Here is a 21,796-nt window from a genome sequence, read left to right as displayed (position 1 = left end):
TAAACTGGGGGCGGGAACTCTGGGAGCGGAAGCGAGCTCCACCGCAGGGAGGTCCGCCGTGCGGCCGGAAACTGCGTCCGCCGCCGCAGCAGGGTTCCGGCTGAGGCTCTGCTGGCTGAGTCTCCGCGGGCGAGACGCGCGGGGCTGTGCGGGCGGCGGTGATGGGAACCGCGGGCGCAGGGCTGGTGGACTGCCACTGCCACCTCTCCGCCCCAGACTTCGACCGCGTAAGTGAGGGCGAGGCCGGGCAGTGGGAGCGGGGAGACCCCCGCCCTTTGCCTGGGTTACCTTCGCTCTCCTCTCTCAGGACGGAGCTCTCGAGCCACCCCGGCTGGTCTGTGGCCGGCGCTTCTGGCTCGAACCGCAGTCATGCCGATTTCCCTTTCCGACCCTGAATAGCCTGAGCTCTGTGTTTCCACTTGCATTTGCTGTCGCTGGAGCTCTTCCCCTACTTCCGCTGGGCCCGGCTGAGAACCCACTTTCCCCGAAACTCGGGGTCGCGCCGGAGCGAACCCGAAAGAGCAGCGCGCACGCGGGGGGCGTGACCGAGGTCGTCACGCGCCGCCTGGGAACCGGGGGCTCGGAGCGGAGGCGGGGGGGCGGAGTCTGCTGGGGGCGGGGCAGCCCAACCCGCGGCGGGCGTTCCGCCGGGAGGAGTTGGCACCTCCAGCTGCCAAAACGCTGGGCGGAGCCTGGTGAGCTAGAGAGAGAGGCTTGGTGCCAGACGGAGGTGGTTTGCAGGGGACAGGCGAGGTCGGTCGGTCGGGAGTTTGAATTTGATTTACAACAACAGTGCGAATGTAGTAAAGGGTGTGTGTTTTTTTTGGGGGGAAGGTCGTTGTTTTTAAAAGAGTGACAAGATCTGATAGACACTTACAAACTATTTTGCTGATGTGTGGCAAACGGATAGAGGAGAGCGAGGGTGGAAGCTAGAAGACCAATTTGGAGGCTTTTGCAGTGTGTAGGCAGGGGATGATGGTGGTTGCAGGGGAGCTTGAGAGAAGCAGATGGGCTCAAGGTATTATTTTAGAGATAGGACCTAGAGTGTATGCTGGGGAATTGGATGTGGAGAGGGAGGGGAAGGGAGGACTTGATGCAGGAGGGAGATGGTGGTGCCGGCTACAGAGATGAGGGAAGACGGGTTGGGGAGGGGAGGCAAAAGGAATAGGTTTGTCGGGGAGAAAATAGAGTTGTCTTTGGTACGGGTTGAAGCCTAAGATCCGCCCAAGTGGAGATGTCGTGTAGTCATTCTTAAATGTGAATCTTGGGTTTTGGAAAGAATGGTGGGCTGGAGATAACAACTGGGGACTCATTAGCATAATAATGATATTTAAACCCTTGGATGAGATCACTTAAGGTGAGTACAGAGAAGAGGAGCTTAGGGTCCTGAAATCAGATGGAGGAGAAGGAGCCAGTCCAGGAGGCTGAAAAGTAGCAGCCAGTAAGAGAGTGGTGTTTGCAGGAGAGTGGTGTTGCAGAAGCCAAGAGTGGAAAGTATTTCAGGAAAGGAGGAGTGGACAAGTGAGGAGTTCCTAAATGCTGCTGAGGGGTAGAGTAAGAGGAGAGAGAAGTGCCCTTCACATTTGACAGTAATGGTTTCTGTCTTAGTGGAGTGGAAACAGAAGAGAAAGAAAGAAAGCAGAAGGTGGGTCAGTGCAGGTTCTTCACATTCCACCACACTGTTCCTTGCCATCATTGTCATTCTTTATGGTACCTGACGTACACAGCCAAAGAGCAGTTACTGATTCATCTAAAATAATTGTGATAACTTATGCTTATTTTAGGATCTCGATGATGTGTTGGAGAAAGCCAAGAAAGTAAGTCAGTATCTATAATTGCCCTTTTTTGTATGTTTTCCTACTAATGTCAAGGTAGAACAACTTGAAATTTAGATACGTTATGTTGATGCTTCAGTAAAAATAAGTTGTGTTTATTAAGTGTTTACTGTGTAACAGGTACTGACCTAAGCCCTTTCTGTATATTATTTCATTTAATGTTTCACAACACCTTCTGAGGAAGTTGCTATTTTTTAGCCAACCATTGCCCATTTTACAGATGAGGAAACTAAGTCCTAGAGACTATCTTGTCCAAAGACACACTGCTAGTAAAATGATGCAGATAAGAGAGTCTGAATCTAAAACATCTTCCCCCAGCCATCATTCTTACCAGCAATATGGAACAGATTAGTCCATCTGTTAATTCTAAAACTAACATTGTTCTGGAAATCTTGGAGAAACTATAAAAATTTTCTGAAACATTTTGATTTGTTTGGGAAAAGAATTAATTTTTGGAAGTGTTTATGAAATTCATTGTAACTAGCATTTCACAGTCTTCCCCCAAAGTGTTAGTCAGAAATAGCTGCTAGTATATTTTTATATACAGCCATCTTTCACTACGACATTAATTAGGGGTGTGGGCTTTGGAGTTACACAGGCCTAATGATCTTGGGCAAATTATTTGACTCCATCCAAAATCCTGTCTCTTGATCTATACAATGGATTATAACAATGCCACTTTATAAGGTGGTGTAGATTTTATTTATGTTCATTGAACATTGTACCTGAAACATAGTCAGTACTCAGTGTTAGCCATTATGATTATACTAATGGAATATGGATGAGCAAGAAGCACAGAAAACTTTATAATTTTATTTAATTATATTGGATATATATAGCTTGAGACTCTGCTCTATTCTTTTTTGTTTCAGGCCAATGTTATGGCTCTTGTGGTGGTCGCTGAACATTCAGGAGAATTTGAAAAGATTATGCAGCTTTCAGAAAGGTGCTACTTCTCATTAAGAACTTAAAGAGTTGCTAATAAGGATGCAGTTATGACGTCATGTTTATAATATCAACTATTACCCATTTTTAAAGAGAATGAGAAAACTATTAATATAGCCCTAAAAAATTCTTTCCTACTTTTTGTTTAGAGTAACATTGTCTACTAGTCTAATGTTCTGCTTTCTTAATTAATTCTACACTTTTAGGTATAACGGATTTATCCTGCCATGCTTGGGTGTTCATCCAGTTCAGGGACTTTCACCCGAAGACCAAAGAAGTGTCACATTAAAGGTAACAGATAAAACAAGAACCATAAAACATGATAATACCTTTGACCCAGTGGTCCTCCTCTCTCTGATTTATAGTGTAAGGCAATAATCTAAAAGAAGGAAATGCTACCTTCTTTCCCAGAACTGTTTGTTGTAGAATTATTTGTAATACAGAAAAAGGGGGAACAGCCTAGGAGTTCAGAAATAAAGGAATAATTAGCTTGTAGAGTGTTAAATATAATGCATTTATTAAAAATGAGGACTATAAGGTTTATGTAGCAACATGGCATGTGTTTGCAGTATAATATAGGGAGAAATGCAGGATACCTATAGTTTATTCACTCTGAGTGACATCACGTAAAGATACATCCTATAAGGAAAAGACTACAGAGAAAAACAGAAATGATAGTAGCTGTGATGATCTTGTATAATTACAGGTGATTTGTTTTTCCTTTTTTTGTTGTTTTTTTAATCATATTGTTGTACTGATTTGGCAAAAAAGCGATAAAGTATCCAGAGAAAGAAAGATACAAATGCATGCGTAGATGCAGTACTGTAAGGGAACAGATGAGTTCAAGTACACAGTATCTTCTTTGAACGTTGAACCATCTCTATAGGAGTGTTCTTGATCTATTAAAGTGCATGGCTTTCATACCCTCTCTAAAAAAGATCCTACCCACGAGATCTCACTGATTCACAGGAGCCAATGTGTCTTACATTTCAGACTTGTCTCCTGATTCAGCATCAGGGAGATGCAGTTTCTTGAGTGTTTTGTTACATAATAGGATCAATAGCCTCGTTTTGAAGAAGTGAAGACTTTGTATTACCTCTGAATAAATTAAGATATGAGGTCTATCATTTTTTGTAATAATGAATCTGTATTCCTATATTTGAATACCCCCATGTAGCTCTTTCTCAGAGCATAATTGTAAAATCTCCTATTCCTCAACCACCTGTTTTACCTCCCTTTTAAAATTCTCTCTTGTTCTGATTAATCTCAATATGCAATTTACATGTCCTGAAACTACAATCTTCAAAGTACTTTAAAAGAAGCAAATTTTCCACATATTTGCCATTCCCTTGCCTTATAAGGAAAACCTCACAGGGCAAATTCTCTAAGTGAAGTAGTAATATCATGGAAACTAATGGTACACAGTTACTTCAATAGTTGGTAAATGAGCATATATATGATATTTAGTGTTTATATTGTTGAACCTTTAGGACAAAAATAGGCTAAACAAGATTATGAAGACAAAAGAAATCAGTGAAAAGAGTACAAAGGATGTATAGGATTATCACTGTTACAACCTCACAAACCATTGGTACCCTAAGAGGAGAACATAACATAATACACTCCCAAAAACTCACTTAAAAAGGTGCCCGCCTGGTGGCTTTCTTCTCTCTTGCTCATCTGTTCCAGGAAATCAAATCAGTCCTCCTAAATGCCAGGAAATGCCTCCTAAACAGAAGGAAGTGTTTAAGTGTTAATTTTTATAAAAGTTATCTTCTTGTGACTTGAATGGATGTGGGGATGTTACTACTCAAATTTCCAGATAGAAGTGCTTGCCATTCTAGAAGGATTACTATTCCTAGTTCCTCAAATGGTTAAAGGAATAGACTAAATGTAAAGCACCCACTACAGCATAGTGCCTGGCATTTAATAGGTGTTTATAAAATATTTCAGTTTCCTTCTCCTTCTATTTTAACAAATACACTTTTTTTTCTCCCCCAGGATTTAGATGTAGCTTTGCCCATAATCGAGAATTATAAGGATCGATTGTTGGCGATTGGAGAGGTAAACATCTATGAGCTGATCAAATGGCTTCTAATTCAGACTTTTATTTGAGATATGAAAAGAATCCTTAATTCTATATTGATGATTATAACTGACTTGGATAATTATGCTCACCCCATTCAGCTGATTATTGATGATAATTTATCAATACTTCCTAAATAAGCAAAAGAGCTTGGGGGTGAAACAATAAAAAGCCTCATTATAGGCTTATGTTAATACTTTATTAGCATTTCTATATTCTATGCTCTTTTTTCTTTGCTTAAATATGGGTCATCTCTCTAGTCAGTCAAAGTAGCATATACAAACACACTTTGAATAGGCTAGAGTGTAATTAAAGAACAATTTTATTAAAAAGTTGACAGTTGTAAAACATTTTTATTACTTGGTAATAAATTCCACTTCTAATTAAGAATAAAATATAAAAACAACAGTTAAATGCAGAATATAGATTATAACATGCATGCCAAAAATAGTACCAAGGGAAGCAATCATTTATAATATTTAATGTCTGAAGTGATGACTACATGCAGCTGTTGGGCACTTGAAATGTGACTGGTCCAGACTGAGATGTGCTCTAAGTATAAAACACTCAGAGGATTTCAGTCTTAGCACCCCAAAGAAAGAATGTAAAATAATGCAATAACTTTTATATTGATTGTGTTGAAACAATAATGTATTACTATATAATAATAATGATGTGTTGAGTATATTGGATAAAATAAAGTATATCATTAAATTTAATTTCACCTGGTTCTTGTTAGTGTTTTTAATGTGGCTACTAGAAAATGCTAAGTTATATATGTGGCTTGCATGTATTGCTCCCATTATATTTCTCTTGGACATTGCTGCTCTATAGTATGACTTTTGGGGTTCATTAAACCATAAAAATGTAATTCTGTTTGACTTTTCTATTATAGGTGGGACTAGATTTCTCCCCCAGATTTGCCCGCACTGATGAACAGAAGGAAGAGCAGAGACAAGTCCTCATCAGACAGGTCCAGTTAGCCAAAAGACTAAATTTGCCTTTGTAGGTTAATCGTCTTTCTATATTAATAGTTATAGAGCAAATGAAATAATGATTCTTTTGAAGTGGAGCTCTATATTTCTTTTTCTCTTAATTACTTTAATAGAACAAAGGTAATATCACATTAAGTACTTAAAAGGAATTTTTTGTTGTTAAACAGAAATGTTCACTCACGCTCAGCTGGAAGACCCACCATCAGCCTCTTAAATGAGCAAGGTATTTAGGTTCCTGAGACAAATGTGCCTAATGTTTAAGTCTGGTAATTCCAGTCCATATTCTCATACAACAGGCCATGTTTTAATATGATTCCTTAAACAGAAGGAAAATGGGTCAAGGGTGAAGGTGGAAATCACCTAAAGAGATTTTGCAAGTCAGCCTATTGCTTGCAAGGTTTTCAGTGCGATTGTGATACTTACCAGGCCAGGATAAAGCAAATGAAAAATTGAATTAAGTAATTTATATTCCTAACATAAAAACATAGCATTACTTTTCAAACCTTTTAAAGTGCCATCCATAGTAAGAAATATACTTTGATACTCAATATATATACATACATACTTTTTTTGGTATTAAGACAGACTCATTGTATACACATACAGAAAACTGACAAAAGTTTAAGGAGTATATCTATGTGTATGTGTGTAGAGTACACACTCATCAGTCTTGACCCACTAAATTGATTTCATAACTCACTTGTGGTTGTAACCCACTAATGGTCACACCTGCCATTCAAAAAAACTGTATCAAATAGGGAAGTAAATGTGATTGCCTACAACTAGAAAGCATTGTATTTCTCAGTGATAAGTACCAAACTCTATGGAATCACTGAGAGCATGATTTTTATGCAGGCTGAGCAGCCACTCTTTAAGAACTGGAGGCAATTTTATGAAACTAAATCTGACTAATTTGTGACCCATTTCCTCTTCCACTAGCATTCTTGCTAAGGACTATTTGACTGCTTAAAAACTTCCTATTAGGAACAACAGTTTGACAGTTCACAAACTTCTGGAAAATGTTTGATGGTATAGGAAGATTAAATAATTGTTTAAAAATCTGTATTTCAATTGTATTTAATAATTTTATTCTGAGGATTAAGACTTTACTATATTTTATTCTACTGTTTGAATACTGTACAATTTATTCATCCTTTAGAAGCCATAGAACCTCATCTTTATATCATAGTGACCAAATTTCTGATCTTTGTTGTTCATTTGGATTAATGGGAAAAGCTTTCATTGAGGAAATAAATTGGAACTCTAATTTATCTTTCATTTTTGGGAGGTGCTGACAAAGTGCTGCTACACGCATTTGACGGTAGGCCATCTGTAGCCATGGAAGGAATAAAAGCTGGGTATTTCTTCTCAATTCCTCCTTCTATTGTAAGGAGTGGACAGGTAAGTTCTTTCATTATATTTTATATTATATATAAAATGTTACATATTTTATACATAATATATAGTTTATATATAATGCTTGTGATATTCTAGTTACATTACAAAAATTAATCTTAGGTTCCTACCTTATGTCAGTAATTATACTATCATGATTATATTAGATTTACAGTAAGTTTTGAAATCAGGTAGTATGAAAATTCCAATTAGCTCTTTATTTTCAAGATCATTTTGGCTATTCTAAGTCCCTTGCCTTTCCATCTATGTTAGAATCAGCTTGATTTCTACAAAAAAAAACTGGCTGGGATTTTTATTGGAATTACATTGAATCTATAGATCAATTTGGGGAAAATTGATGTGAAAACACTATAGCCCTTTAGATCTTTGATTTCTCTCATCCGTGTTTTATACTTTTCAACATACAAATCCTGCACATATTTAGTTAGATTTATTCCTTAGTAGTTAATATTTTTCACTCTATTTTAAATGATACTGGTTTTAAAATTTTAGATATCAATTACTCATTGCTAGTATATAGAAATACAATTGATTTTTTGTTGCTAATCCTCACCTGAGGCGAGAGAGACACATCGATTGGTTGCCTCCCAAATGTGAATGTGCCCTGACTGGGGCCGGGGATCGAACCTGCAACCCAGGTACGTCGTGCCCTTGACCAGGAATCAGACCTCCACCCTTTGGTGCACAGGCCGATGCTCTAACCACTGAGCAACACTGGCCAGGGCAGCAACTTTATTCTTTTTGTTTTGAGTTAGCTTCGTGGATATCTATTTGTGTCAATAAATGTGGACCTATCTCATCTTTAAAATGATTGTATAATACGTCATAATGTGGATGGACCATAGTCTGTTTAAGCATTACCTTAAATAAAGGTCAGGTTGTCTCTGGTTTTTCACTGTCACAGCCAGTGCTTCTGTGAATACCTTTGTACGTCCACAGTGCATGGGCACACTTGTGCAGTTATTCTATTCCCCATAAATGGATTCACTGAGGAAAGGGTGTATATTTTTTAATTTTTGGTTGAACTGCTGCATTTTCTTAAAGAAGTTTATCCTAGCCTAGCTTTTGTCTACCAACAGTGCATGAGCTTACCTATTTCTGTGCTTTTGAAATTTTAATCTTAAAATAATTTATTATAATAATATTCTACTCTGCATCATGTGTCTCCCTCCCATTATTTTAAAAGTGCAATGGCAGCAAAAGAATTACGTTTTTGGTATAAAACTAATTGAGTTCATTGCAATTCTTATAATCCAGACAGAAAATTATAAATAAGAAAATAAAATCATCTACCACCCAATCTAAAATGTGCATATGAACTTTGGATTTATAAACATAAAGCCTTGAGTGACAAAGTGAACAGTAGGAAAAAGCACTGAGTGTGGTGGAGAAACAACCGAAGTCTCTTCCTTAGGTCTTTCAGTGGGCTGGTGACATCAGGTGTCTGACTTTCTTGCTGGGTGTGCTGTTGGTTACTACTCCTTGAGTCCCTGGAGTCTCTGAATAATTTTTGGCACTGAATGTTTCTATCTAAATCTGTTCATAATAGAATGATGAGAACATAGTGAACACTTAATAATTGAATATTAAAGCATGAATTTTAAGCTCTTGCAGAGTAGAATGCATTGGCATGTGGGTTTAAGGTTCCTTTTTTTATCTTTATTACTCATGTTTTAAACTTACTAGCTCTCTCTTTTCTCTAAGAAGCAGAAACTTGTGAAACAGTTGCCTTTAACCTCAATTTGCTTGGAAACAGATTCGCCTGCCCTAGGACCAGAAAAACAGGTTAGCAGTTTTCTGATTTCTACATTATTTAGATTGTATTTTTCATTTGAGTTGTTTTCAATTTAGCTGTGTTTCTCATTACAGTGTAAATACAATGGAATCCTATTTTAATGCTAGATTGAGAGGCTATATTAACTTAATTTCAGGCCTTTTCTAAATATAATTGTTATGCCCCAAAGAATATTATTTGATATGGGTCATGTCCTCATTTATGTAATAATGAGAGCCATACCAGTATAGCAGAAAGCTTGGTGTCGAGAGTCAGGAAGACCAGATTCAAATCCTGTCTGCTATGCATTAGCTGTGTGACTTTGGGCAAGTTATTAATGTCTCTGAAACTTCCTTCATTTATAAAATGTAGGTAAAATAATAAACACTTTAAAGTATTATAGTGAGAATTAAATGGACTAATTTATATGAAAGTGCCTAGCAGCATCTGGTATAAGATGCTCAATAAATGTTTATTTTTCTTCTTCTAATTAGATTGTTATAATGAGGCTCTATTTCTTCTACTATAAGTACTGATGTAGTCATGGAATTATTTACGTGGTCTTTGCTATACTCTTTTTATGCTAGACCACAAAGAAATATATTTTAAATATTGCTACTATTTTAAATTACAATTTTTTGAAAGGAAGCCACAATATCTGCTTATTTGCTTTAGACAGTATCTATTTCAGTCCCTTCCCAATGTGCAGTTTATAAGGCACCCTAACTGCGCGTTGGATCTGTGTCCCCATGCCTACCAGATTCAGAGGTCTGACACTCAAGATTTAGAGATTTGGGAGTGGTAGTGATGTGATTGTTAATAAACAATGATTATTTGTGATTGCAATGTGAATTTTGTTCACTAATGTCTAATTAGTTGTGTATTTTTATGAATCAGCTCTTACAAGAATACAGAAGACAGAAGAGTGAGAAAACAGAACATCAGGGCTCCAGTGTTTTCATTTGTTTGGTTGGTTATAGGACAAAAAATAGAGCATCACGACTCCAGTGTTTCCATTTGTTTGGTTGGTTATAGGACAGAATGGCACAGAATTGCCTTCCTGATTGATGTAAAATAGAAAGGACCTAGCAATTTCTCCCTAAACAGAAATGAATTTCAAGTGCTGTTATAACTCAATTTTATGTTTGTATTCAGTTGGTTTGATAAAAAATGTGAGTTTCTGGCATAGTGCCTTGCACATAGTAGATACTCAGAAATGTTTATTGAATAAATGAATTTTTACCTGAATATGCTTTTTGTTAAGTAAAATGTGTTTTTCTAGAAAATTAGAAATCACAGAAAGTCATAAACAAGAAAACAACCACCTGCCACTGAAAGGTTACCCTGGCGTCAGATTGCACAAGTTTAAGCCCAGCCAGGCTACCTACCAGCTATTTGGGATCCCTTCTTACCTATAAAAAGGGATGTTAATAATAATAGTACTTATCTCATAGAGCTATTTTGAGGATAAATGAGAAATTCCATGAAAAGCTTAGAATAAAAACCTCTCCTCTAGTAAGCCCTAAATAAATGCAAATATGTCCTTTCAGACTTTTTATTTTCATATAGGTACACATATGCATTTTTCATAAAAATGAGGCTAGCCTGAACACATCGTCTCATAACTTACTCTTATGTGGAGAGCATCTGAAAATGTCAGTAAATATACTTTTTCCTTGTTATGTTTAATAACTGCATAATATTCCAGTGTGTGAATCTACCATAATATATTTAAGTTGATACTGTGATTTGGGTTGTTTTCAACACAGTATGATGTATGATGAGTGTTATTAGTTTATTTTTCTTAACCTTAATTATTCCTATTCCTCTGACCATTATCATCCTGAATAGATAGCTTAATAACAAGATATTTCACCAAATCTAAATGCACAGTCTAAATGAATGTAGATGCACCACTGTTTTGTGACCATTAGAAAGAAAAAAAACACTGCCAGTTATACAATGACATGTCATTGAGTCTGAGTAAAATATGTATCAATTTCAGAGATGTTAAAATAGGGAAGAATGCGTCTTAAACTCAGTGAAGTACCAATACATAATCTATTTAGCCTTCCAGACACACAATGGCATTTCTTGAATCAAACTGTAATGTAGCCTGTGAGGTGCAGAGGCCAAGCAGTAGAGCAGTGACCTGTGCAAGCACTCAGGGAACAAACCAACGTCGTGCAGGTCGCCAAGTGTCCACTGTTTGTGGACTGCTAGATGCCGGACCTCAGTTGTTAATACCCCAGGGCTCTTTTTAAGAGCAACATAGACTTAACAGTCAGTGTCATAGCTGTAACTTTTAAGCTCAAGTTCAAGTATTCCTCCCCAGCCTCACCGCTCCCCTCCATCCCTGCACCTCCCTATTAAAAAAAGAGCTCGTCAGCTGTTTTCACCAACTCATTTTCTTCTGTTTTATCTACAGTCTTCAAGGATTGCTTCTCTTGGCAGTCATGTTTGATTTAGTGTCTGCTTTGTTGTTTCAGGTACGGAATGAACCCCAAAATATTTCCATTTCAGCAGAATACATTGCCCAGGTGAAAGGAATCTCAGTGGAAGAAGTTATGGAAGTGACAACACAGAATGCATTGAAACTGTTCCCCAAGCTTCAGCACCTGCTCCAGAAATAGCTTCGAAACCAAATCAACTGCAGGGGGCAGCATTTGAGAAAAAGAAGTGCTCTGATCTGATTAATAGTGGGATCTGAAGAAACCATTTAATAGGGATAGAGAAGATTATAATTTTAGAGAAATATTTGTCATAGAAATAAAACTGGGCTTGGATCCTGAAACCCTGGGTTCTAATTCTGCCTTGCACTGCTTTTCAATTCACGCAGTCCTAGCAGGAGATTGAGAAATACTGCCACTTCTTACCTTGCCCGGTTAAACAGAACCACCACCTGAGCTGAAACCATTTCTTCTGGCAAGGGTCTGGCAAGGGTGGCTCCCACCGGTACGAAATAAGCGCTACGGGGGTGGCACGGAACAGGCGCAAGTCTCATCTTTTACCACCTGTCTTCCCATAGGATTTGTTTAGCGGAAGGAGAGCTTATTTCTTATACTATCAGAAATCATCTTTTTTCTGGGTTTGTAAAATTGAAACTTTATACTTTGAATTATGTCTTTTTAAGAGAAAAATGTACAAGGTTTTTATATTGAGCTTAGATTTTGATGTATGAGGCCAATGTTTATACAATCACCATTAAATACTAAGCTTCAAAGTTTAGTTAATAAACTGATTTTAAGTTTCTGTCTGAATTTTGTCACGTTTTAAATGTAAGTAGGTTTATTAAATAGTATCTGATGTTTTTTGCATGCAGTAAATTTTATATTTTTTAAGTTTTAAAAATCTTAGGGATAGGCCCTGGCCGGGTAGTTCAGTTGGTTAAGAGCATCATCCAGATAAGCCAAGATTGCTGGTTTGATCCCAGGTCAGCGCACATACAAGTAGCAACCAATAAATGCATAAATAAGTGGAAACAAATCGATGTTTCTTTCTCTGTCTTTCTCTAAAATAAAATAAAAATATTTTTAAATCTTAGGTATAAAAAGAGTTCTGTGAATGGATGGTGGTAATGGTAGCAAAACAGTGTAAATATACTGAATGCCACTGAACTATACACTTAAAAATTATTAAGATGGTAAATTTTATGTTATGTGAATTTTACCACAATTAAAAAAAAAAAAATCTTATGTGTAGTTTACCAGGTGTTGTGATCCATACCAAAACCTGACTATTTGATTTTGTTAAATTATATAAGCATCAAATACTGGAAAAAATACCTGTCATGGAAAAAAATTAACTTCCTAAAAATTGTGATTTATATAATCAATATTTTGAATTTTACAGAGGAGTCAAAACTAGTCCTAGGGCAGGTTGTCTAAACCAAACTAGACTAGCTAAGAAGCAGAATAGGGTGCTTTATGAGGTACTTAACCACCCATCAGCATCACGGTAGACAAAACTCCTGCATTTGCTGGGAGGTTATATTAAAAGTAGACTCCTGAGTTCTCTGAATTCTGTATTTCTTTTTCTTATTTCCTGCCTCCTGCCCACATTCGCTTTTGTTGAACTCTCACCTTTAAATCCTTTTAAGATCCAATGTAAATGACTTCACCCCAGCCAGACATGATCCCTGCCCTTTGTAAAATTGTAGCCATTTTCTTCATTTATTCATCAATTTATTTGTTTCATTTATTACACGAATAGTTATTGAGCCCCTCCAGTCTAGGTCATAGGCTACAGAGAGCAATAAGGTATCACAGTTTAATAAAGAAGATAGACAAGTGACAAATAATTTCAGCGATGTGAGAAATACTATAATAAAGGAGGAATAAAGTGCTGTAAAACCAGTCTGATGGCACGACACATACTCCTTTTTACTAGGTTTACCTTGTGTGTGTTTTCTTTAGACATTGCAAACCTTTTGAGAACAAACCAGTTTTGTTTTTGTTTTTTTTGGCAAGGCCTGAAACAAGCCTTGCAATCTATGCTCTCATGTATCTTTTAAGTAAGTAAACAGAGGCTGTAAATGCAACTGAACGCAGTTGAGAAGTATTTAATTTTTCAATCTGCCCTTTGAAATGGATATTGGATATAATGTACCTTTTCACTGTTGTCAGTTTTTTTGAGGTGCATATTTCTCTCCTCTAGCCTACAAATGTACTAAAAACTTCAGAGATTTCCTAATGTGAAACATCCTGAAAAACAGAAATAAACTCTCATGATCTGAAAAAAATCATTTTTCATTCTATAGGAGTGCACTACCCCCAGCTGAAAAGCAAAATGATTTGTTTTTTTTCAGCTCGAGAGAGCTTATTTCTGTTTTTCGGAATGAGATAGAGTGACCTTTATTAAAAGGAAATATTTCCTATTTCAGCTTTTGCCTTTTCTTTATTCTAGCAAGAATCAGATGAAATCGCATCATTTAAATAAAAAAAAGAGTATCAGCTCCTTTCATTATTATGCACCCAAGAGCGCTCGTTCCATCACTCTGCTTGCCCCTGCTCACCCCGTCTATACTCAGACTTCAGGGTTTAATTTCTTGTTTTGTCCTGTTCATCCTTTTGATAAAAAACATCAAAGCAGCACAAATGGCTTTTCATTTACACGAGCTGAGTAACAGGGTTTCCGGAGACTGTGGTATGCTTGTTAGAGTTTACCTTTTCATTCATTAGGCAAATATCACTGTCCTTTTTAAATTATGAGAAAGTGTGCTAATGGTTACAAAGTCAGTCAAGAAGATAGAATGGGAAGAGATTCCGTAATTCAGGGATTATCAGTGTTACAAGTTTAAACACGGGGCTCAAAAGATGACCCCTTTGGTGACCATCCCTGGAATTCATGGACAAGCTGAGTGGTATTTATACTTTGAATGTTAAAAATATCATGGAAATAACTTCCCATTTCCTGATTTGTTTAATAGAGTAAATATAGAGGACCATGCATAGCATGGAAGAGCAAAAAATGTTAGAGGTCTTATGTTCTCTGTATGGGACTTTTCTACGAATTACTTCTGAGGCCCAAGTTATTTAAATAAATGTAGACGTTCTCACAGCTAATGTATATAATACATTTAGAATTATAATCCCGACTTTCATTTCCACTCTTTCCTAAATATCACAATGCCTCCCAATTCGATCTCTACATTAGCTTAAGCAACGTCCTTCAAAAGCCATCTTTCGGGTATTAAAAACCAGGAACTCTGAATTTGAGTGAATAGGCAATACCTGGAGAAAGCAGTGGAGATAGGAGAGATGGGGCGGGGTTGAGTTTGGATGGACATCTGACAGTTTTTTTTGGCCATTGTAAATATATGAATTCCTTCCTTTGGTGAATCCCTCACCTCATTACAAAGAGCCCATTTCTACTACAGAAGCTGAAAATACCAGGTAATCATTTTCTAGCCTTTCTTGCAAAAGGACGCTGATAATATGACCCACCCTAGACTTTGAATGGTTAGTCACATGGAACAGCCAGGGCTCATCCTGGCTGACCCCATCCTGGTGAGGGTGGGCAGTGTGGCAGCTTGGTGAGGTTGGCAGTGTTAGCTGCAGGGGCTGTGCCCAGGGGCTGTGATAGTGGGGTCTTTATGCTTCTAGTTCAGTGGTACGAGTTTGGTTTTTCCACCCTCCTAGAGATTTTATGAACTATCCACTGTCCTTCAGCAAATTCATTTTCTTCTTAAATGAGCCAAATTTAGTTTGTTGCTTGCACCTTTAAGAACCTGCCTGGATGAGGAAATTAATACTCTGAAGCAGTTGTCACAAAGAGACCGTTAGGAAAAATAAGGAAAGAAGGAAATCTGAGACTCATTATAGAGCCTGGATCGCTTTCCAGGCAGCAAAATACCAGTTAGTTTTAAGGGATAAGATGCTGTCGGACATCAATGTTGTGAAAGCATTTTAAAAAGACACTCTATGGCAAGAAGAGTATGTTGACTTGGGGCAGCCCAAAGGGTACACTCAATGAACATTTTTATTTTTCTTCACTTTTCCTGTATTTGTGGAATCTCTTACCTTGCGAGGCAGAGCTCATCTTCCACTCTGCCTGGCCCTTCCCTTTGGACACATCTTCCGTGCCAGCAAAGAAATGCAGCGCCCTCTGCCATGGCCTGCAAGACCCTCTCCGGGGAGGAGACACTGGATGTTGGTAGCTTCCACAGCAATCGCGGGCCACGCTGAAGCCTTTCTGAGTCCTGGGGAGGCCGCGGGAAGCCTTCCTGCCCAGGCATCCGTGACCTTCACTTAGGAACTCACTGCAGACAGCTCTACAGGGAGCCAGAGCGAAAACGGGGGGGGGGGGGGGGGGGGGGGGGGGGGGGGGGAATGCCAGCCTGCCTGCCAGCCCTGTGTTTACAGAGGGAGGCACGTACGTCAACAGATCCCAAACGCTCCCGGGAGGGGCCCAGACGTGCCTGGACTTACTGCGATTTCAGGTAGAGTCAGAGTTCAAATAGTTTTGTGACTTTTGGGTTTCTGGCTTCAGCCTGAGGCTGTCTTAAGGTGTACACAGGACAACAAGAAACACCGAAGAAGGGAAGGGCATGGGGGAGGGAAAGCTTCCAGGAGAAGGTGGTATTTAAACTAAAGGTAGCCAGGTGAAAGGGGGTAAGTTCCATAAAACCAGAGGAGCATGGGGGAGGAGGCAGGAGAGGATTGGAAAGAAATAAGATTAGGAGGTTGTTAAGTGTATTATACATAACCTGACACTCGTATACTATGTATTTATTCCCTAGGATTCGTTTTAAGATTGAGTCAAAGAGATGATGCTGTATTTGATAGTCTTTAGGTTAGGTGGGCTGCTAAGCGTTGGGAGACAATTCTCCATAAGTCTCACTTTTCTGTCTCTCTGGAGCAGAGACACTGACAGCTTTTGTTCTAGATTATCTTTTTTTATTTTTGAGAACGAGAGAGAGGAACATCAATTTGTTGTTCTACTTATTTATGCACTCATTGGTTGATTCTTGTATGTGTCCTGACCAGGGATGGAACCCACAACCTTGGCATATCAGGACGATGCACTAACCTACTGAGCTACCCAGCCAGGGCCCAGGTTATCTCTTCAAGGATGTTTGTATAGCCAAAGGCCTCGAAGGGCAGAGATAATGTCTCCCACCGGAGCAGAGGGCAGGTTTATTTATTGTACGATGTAATAAAGAGAATGTCTTCCTCCAGTCAAAGGTTGGGTTTCTTAAGCTCAAAGGTCTTCAGCTATGAGGCAAAACCTCTGTGCATACGGCATCTGTCTGGCCAGCCTCACATTGTTTGGGGGGAGGGCAGAGGGAACCAATCAGAACATGAGGCTTGTGCTACTTGCTGTGCTCAGAGTAATAAAGTCTTTTGCCTCTGAGCCAAGAATCATGTCTTCTGTCATCAATGCCCATGAAACTCTGGCAGCTCTTGACACTAAGTATTCTGTTTTTGTTTTTTTTTTGAGAAGTGAAAAAATTAGCTTTGGGTCTGATATATATATATATATATCTATATCTTATCTATATCTCCCCTCAGGGTCGATGAATCTTGTCCCCACTGTGCCCTGGTGCAGTCCCGGCTGAGATAGGGTGTTAGACCAGTTGAATGATCCATATCCCTTCCAATCATAATATACTTTGGTTTGTGAATCTGGGCTTTCTATACAGGGAAAGGGCAACCAAATAAAAGGTGAGCATTTCACTGATATAAAGACAAATGCAAAGCAGCAGCTGGGCTCCAGGCCAAGTAGTACTCAGCCTGCCATATGGGATAACTGTGAAAAGGAACACAAGCCAAGTTAAAATCTGAAAATTAGTCTGCTATCCAAGAAGGAATGACACAGGGGTGATAGTAACCAAATAGGATTTGGCCACGAGATAATTCTAGCAATGCCCACTTTGGGGATGGGCAATAAAATATAACAAAAAGCTCCATTTATAGACACCTTTTATAGACACCTTATTATTCTTTCAGATAGGTACTTATTCAAATTATCAAAACCATGGCTCTATCAGAGTTCATGCAATTAAGTGTGTAGAAGCAAGTTGTTAACTGAGAACTTTAGCTGTCTACTTGATTAGTGGGATTGGTCAACACACTCCACTGGGTTTATAGGAACAAACATAAATTATTTAAACATTTTAGATTACTAAAGAGAAGATCACTGTGAAGTGAACTTTTAGGTGATACATCTTTGAAAGTATCTTTAATAACTCAAATCATCCCTTCAAAGCATCTAACTGACAGAATGGAATGAATGAAGACGTAATACACTTTATGTGACTTAACAAAATGTTTTCTTGGTGATCTAAAAAATACCCTTGGCTTCTTTTATGATTAATATTTGTAAATAGTTTAGAAAGGCACCGAAGAAGCATGAAAGAGATGGCATTTTCGTATGTCTCTGGAGATGTACTTTATCCAAATATGGCATTATCTGAAAATGAAAAATAAAAAGTATTTGTACATAACTTACATTTTATAGTTTTCAAAATAACCCTGAGGGCAGAGAGGATGAGTACTGTTTCACAGATACAGAAAATAAGGCTTGGAAACACCAAAAGACTAACAGCGTGAGGCTAGTCAATGGCAGAAACAGAACATGAACCCAAGTGCAATGGACCAAATGTTTCCATCCCCCCCCAAAATTCCAATGGTGAAACCTTGATCCTAGTGTGATGGTATTAGAAGGTGGGGCCTTTGGGATGTGACTACGCCAAGAGGGTAGAGCCCTCAAAATGAGTGCCTTTATAAGAAGAGGCCGAGAACTAGCTCGCTCTTTCAGCAAGAAAACTGTCGTCTAGAAGCCAGCAACACGGCGGGCACCAAGCACCTGACCTGACACTCTGATCGCAGACTCCCATCCTCCAGACCTGTGAGAAGGAAGTTTGTCGGGGTCTTTTTGTTTTTAATTTTTTTCTATTGCTTAGTTTTTTGTTCCTGGTTTTATTATTATTTTTTTTACATGCTTAGAGAGAGGAAGGGAGAGAGAAAGAGAGAAACATCAATGTGAGAAACATCAGGATCCATTATCCTCTTAAAAATTCAATGTTGACCACACGAGACATCAATACTGAGAAAAAAATTTAAAACTCAGGAATACAAGTCTAGATTCCATGAATGGTCAGGGTAATGATGTCAGTGCACATCTTATTGCTTCTGGAAAACTCCATCTTACTCCCATGAGCATGAGAGTGAAAAAGACAACAATATCTCAGTATTGTTATTATCACTGAATGGAGACGGGGCCTGAGTCTATCTCCGGCCAGGTGGAAGCATGTGGATTTTTGACTTCGTGCAGGAAAGATTTTACAACACGAGTCCAGGTGATTTTAAGAGTGTATTTATTAAATCTTGGGACAGAGAGTTTAGGGGAAAGAACATAAAAAGTTCACCCCTGAGATAAGGCTTGGGCATGCTCCGGGGAGAGCCCCGAGCTGGCATCCTTTGTCTTGGGGGCCTGACCTCTCTTTTTCGGGTGGGAAACCCAGGGGAGGTCTCGGGGGAGGGTTTTGGCGGAATATGCACCACTTTTCCGGGTGTGTTCTTTAATATGTCGATGTACCAAAATGAGCACATAGAGGGACCAGAGTCATTTTTGTGGTCAGCTTTGCCTCTGTCTTGGATTTGTTTGACTCTAATTGTTTTTTTGTTGCTGTTATTTAGTCCCCTGACTTCATGCCTCCTTGGGTTTGGCTGGCGCTAACGGCACTAGTTGGGTCTGTTATCTAGCTCCCTGACTAGGGTGGTTTAAGCCACATACTCTGGTTAAGGAGAGGTGTAAAACTATTTGCTCGCAAGTATCCTTGGTCAGGGAAGATAAGATCTTGCAACTTACTAGCTGGCTGTAAATTGCTCGACTTATTTGGTCCTATTTGTCTAACCATTTGCCTCAGTTTCCCTTTTCCCACTTGTCAAAAAAATTCTCCTAACATCTAACTATCCTGCCTGATTATGAAAATAGCTTTGACCTCATGGACCCCTGAAAAAGGCTTGAATACCCAGGGATGCCCAGACCACCCTTTGAGAACTACTAATTTAGACTAATTGAAGAAAGAACATGGATCCACATACCAATTCCCATAACATTTAAATTAGGTCTACACTTATTCTGTATCCTGTCATCATAAAGTTGAGTTTCTGTGTAAATCTGTTCACTTAAAAGGAACGGAGAGCTTTTCTGCAATATTTAAAGGTTTATTTTATAATGTTCCAGAATTGTTGGCATATAACCTTGATATCACTAATGTTGGTTGTGGAAATTATATTTGTTAGACTCTGTTTTGTAGAAAGCCATGAGTATTCGTGTAAGGTGTTAAACTATGTCACAGGAGGTGGATTTTACCTTTCACTATTAAAGTTGTGAGAATTAACCTACCACCTGTGATTTCACTCTTCTGGCTCTAGGTACTTCAACCAGAGTAAAAGATAATACTCAGAATTAGGAACACTAAAGGCATTCCCTCTTGTAAAAGAGTTACATTTCAATGTAAAATAAACACATGCCTGTCACAGATGAACTTTAAAACAATGGAGAATCTCACTTTTTCAGGCCATACTGTTTAATCCTGTCAACACCACTTACCAGGAGCATGGGGCAAATGTAAAGCCACAGCCCCCTCCTCAAAGAAGCGAAATCTCCAATATGGCCATTCTTTTCTTTCTGATCCAACTCAATCATTTGTTGGTTGTATTTAACACAATTATTATACTCTCCCCTTTTTTTTTTTTTACAAATAAATGAGAAAAACATCATCAGTTGCTTGCCTTGAATTAGAAACAAGTATTCACAGTCGAGGTAGCTACCTGTTCCTCTCCTTCCTACTTCGCCACCACACCCCCCACACCTCACCCCCTTCCACATTTTATTATCGTTTCTGGGGGCCTTTTGTATAAAAATATTTGTCATCAAAATCATTTCCATTGTAAAATTTCCATTGCAAAATCATTTCCACATAAAATTTTTGCAAAGGCAACGTAAATTGGTGAGATAGGAGGCCTCCTGAGTTTCTGTGGTCTGTTCTAATTACCTGTAACAACTTTTCTCAAAATATGGTTCTCAGGCCATCAACATCAGAATTACCTTAGCCTGCTGAGAATGCAGGCTCCAGGGCCCAAACGAGAGCCTACTGAATGAATGAGGCAGCCCGGATGTGGAGCCTGGGATTCTATGAGCACAAGAAAATGGGAATCTCAGGCCTATAGTAGACCTTCCATCAGCCAGCCTAGTTTGTTTACTGAGGCTTTTAACTTCAGACCGATTGCCTTTAAGCTCTCCTAGAGCAATACTTATGAATGCCTTTCAACTCCAGATATTCTCTGTAAATTTACAGACAAATCCTTCCTGTCTATTGGGTGGGAAGCCTACCCATAACATCTTACTTTTAGGTGGAAAGTGCTTTTTCTCCATGTGAGCAAGGAGACTCAGTTTGACCCAGGAGCTCCTGCCACTGTCAGGAACAGGCTCTTCGGTTTGGTTATCAATATGGGACTTACAGGCACCACTGAAGTGCCTCTTCTGAACTCTCAGTAAGCTGACTTGATTGCTTCTTTCCACCAAGCAGTTGGACTCACGCTTTTCGTTTATCTCCTTCAGGAAACGTTTGTTGGCTTTAAGTTTTATAACTATTTCATTGGTTCTGTTTATAGATGCCATTATGCTGACAAAAGAATCATCGGGTGCTTCTTGGTATCCTGCAAACAAATAAAAAAAATACCACCAGTTGCCTGCTTGATTCAGAAGCCAATATTGTCCAGTTCTTCTCTCTCCTCCTGCAAAATATCACCACTGCTGCAGCCCCCACCCCACACCTCACTCCATGTTTTATTACTGTTTTCTAAGGTCTTTTTGTTTGTTAATGTTTCTCTCAGGGGAAAAGAAGGATATAGTAAGAGGATATATTTTGTCTTTTTAAATACTTGGCATTGATTCTTGCTTTTAGGAAGTTCTGTTGTTCTTCTGATTATAAAAAATAATATATATTTATTGTAGAACATTAAGAAAATACAGAAAAGCATAAGGTAGAAAAGCTAAAATCATTCTTGATCTGGAGACAACCAAATTCACATTTTAGTAATTTTCACAATAAATATCCAAAGGGAATTTTATTATAACAAGTAAAGAAAGACATTAAATTGGCTATAGTAGAATATAAATTTTAAAATGCATAAAGGTTGTTAAGTATTGGGGAAGGCTTTACTTGTTAGGACTGTAAATTTGTCTTTTCAGGCATTTGAAGTGTTTACAAATCAGATGTTAAAATTTACAA

At 38.5% G+C, this 21,796-nt stretch overlaps 2 protein-coding genes across 16 annotated transcripts in view; one reads left to right on the top strand and one right to left on the bottom strand.

Annotated features, from left to right (window-relative positions):
- Window positions 1-60: 60 nt before the first annotated feature.
- On the top strand, window positions 61-12,303 carry TATDN3 (TatD DNase domain containing 3; the record flags this gene model as incomplete). 9 transcript variants are annotated; one of them, XM_081121793.1, is made up of 10 exons in its annotated part: window positions 61-227; window positions 1,785-1,817; window positions 2,708-2,781; window positions 2,987-3,071; window positions 4,782-4,844; window positions 5,762-5,871; window positions 6,029-6,084; window positions 7,150-7,262; window positions 8,985-9,062; window positions 11,541-12,303. In XM_081121793.1, the coding sequence occupies exons 1-10, from the start codon at window positions 162-164 to the stop codon at window positions 11,682-11,684; spliced, it is 822 nt and encodes a 273-aa protein (XP_080977919.1). In that variant the 5' UTR covers window positions 61-161. The 9 variants fall into 9 exon arrangements, with proteins under 9 accessions (XP_080977919.1, XP_080977925.1, XP_080977923.1 ...); XM_081121792.1 differs by having other exon boundaries at window positions 143-227; window positions 8,982-9,062; XM_081121796.1 differs by lacking the exon at window positions 61-227 and adding an exon at window positions 684-753.
- Window positions 12,304-16,227: 3,924 nt separating this feature from the next.
- SPATA45 (spermatogenesis associated 45) overlaps window positions 16,228-21,796 on the bottom strand; it is a 62,665-nt gene continuing 57,096 nt past the window's right edge. For 6 of the 7 annotated variants that reach the window (XM_081121802.1, XM_081121804.1, XM_081121801.1 and 3 more), the window contains one exon: window positions 18,854-21,221. In XM_081121802.1, the coding sequence (XP_080977928.1) occupies window positions 20,830-21,183 (354 nt within the window). In that variant the 5' untranslated portion in view covers window positions 21,184-21,221 and the 3' untranslated portion in view covers window positions 18,854-20,829. Of the gene's footprint in view, window positions 17,965-18,853; window positions 21,222-21,796 lie in introns of those variants that run through there. The other variant, XM_081121806.1, reaches the window with a different exon arrangement.

Source organism: Miniopterus schreibersii, assembly GCF_964146895.1.
Source record: "Miniopterus schreibersii genome assembly, chromosome: 19".
Lineage (NCBI taxonomy): Eukaryota > Metazoa > Chordata > Mammalia > Chiroptera > Miniopteridae > Miniopterus > Miniopterus schreibersii.
Note: the sequence above shows the minus strand (reverse complement) of the source record. Positions and strands in the feature narration are given on the sequence as shown.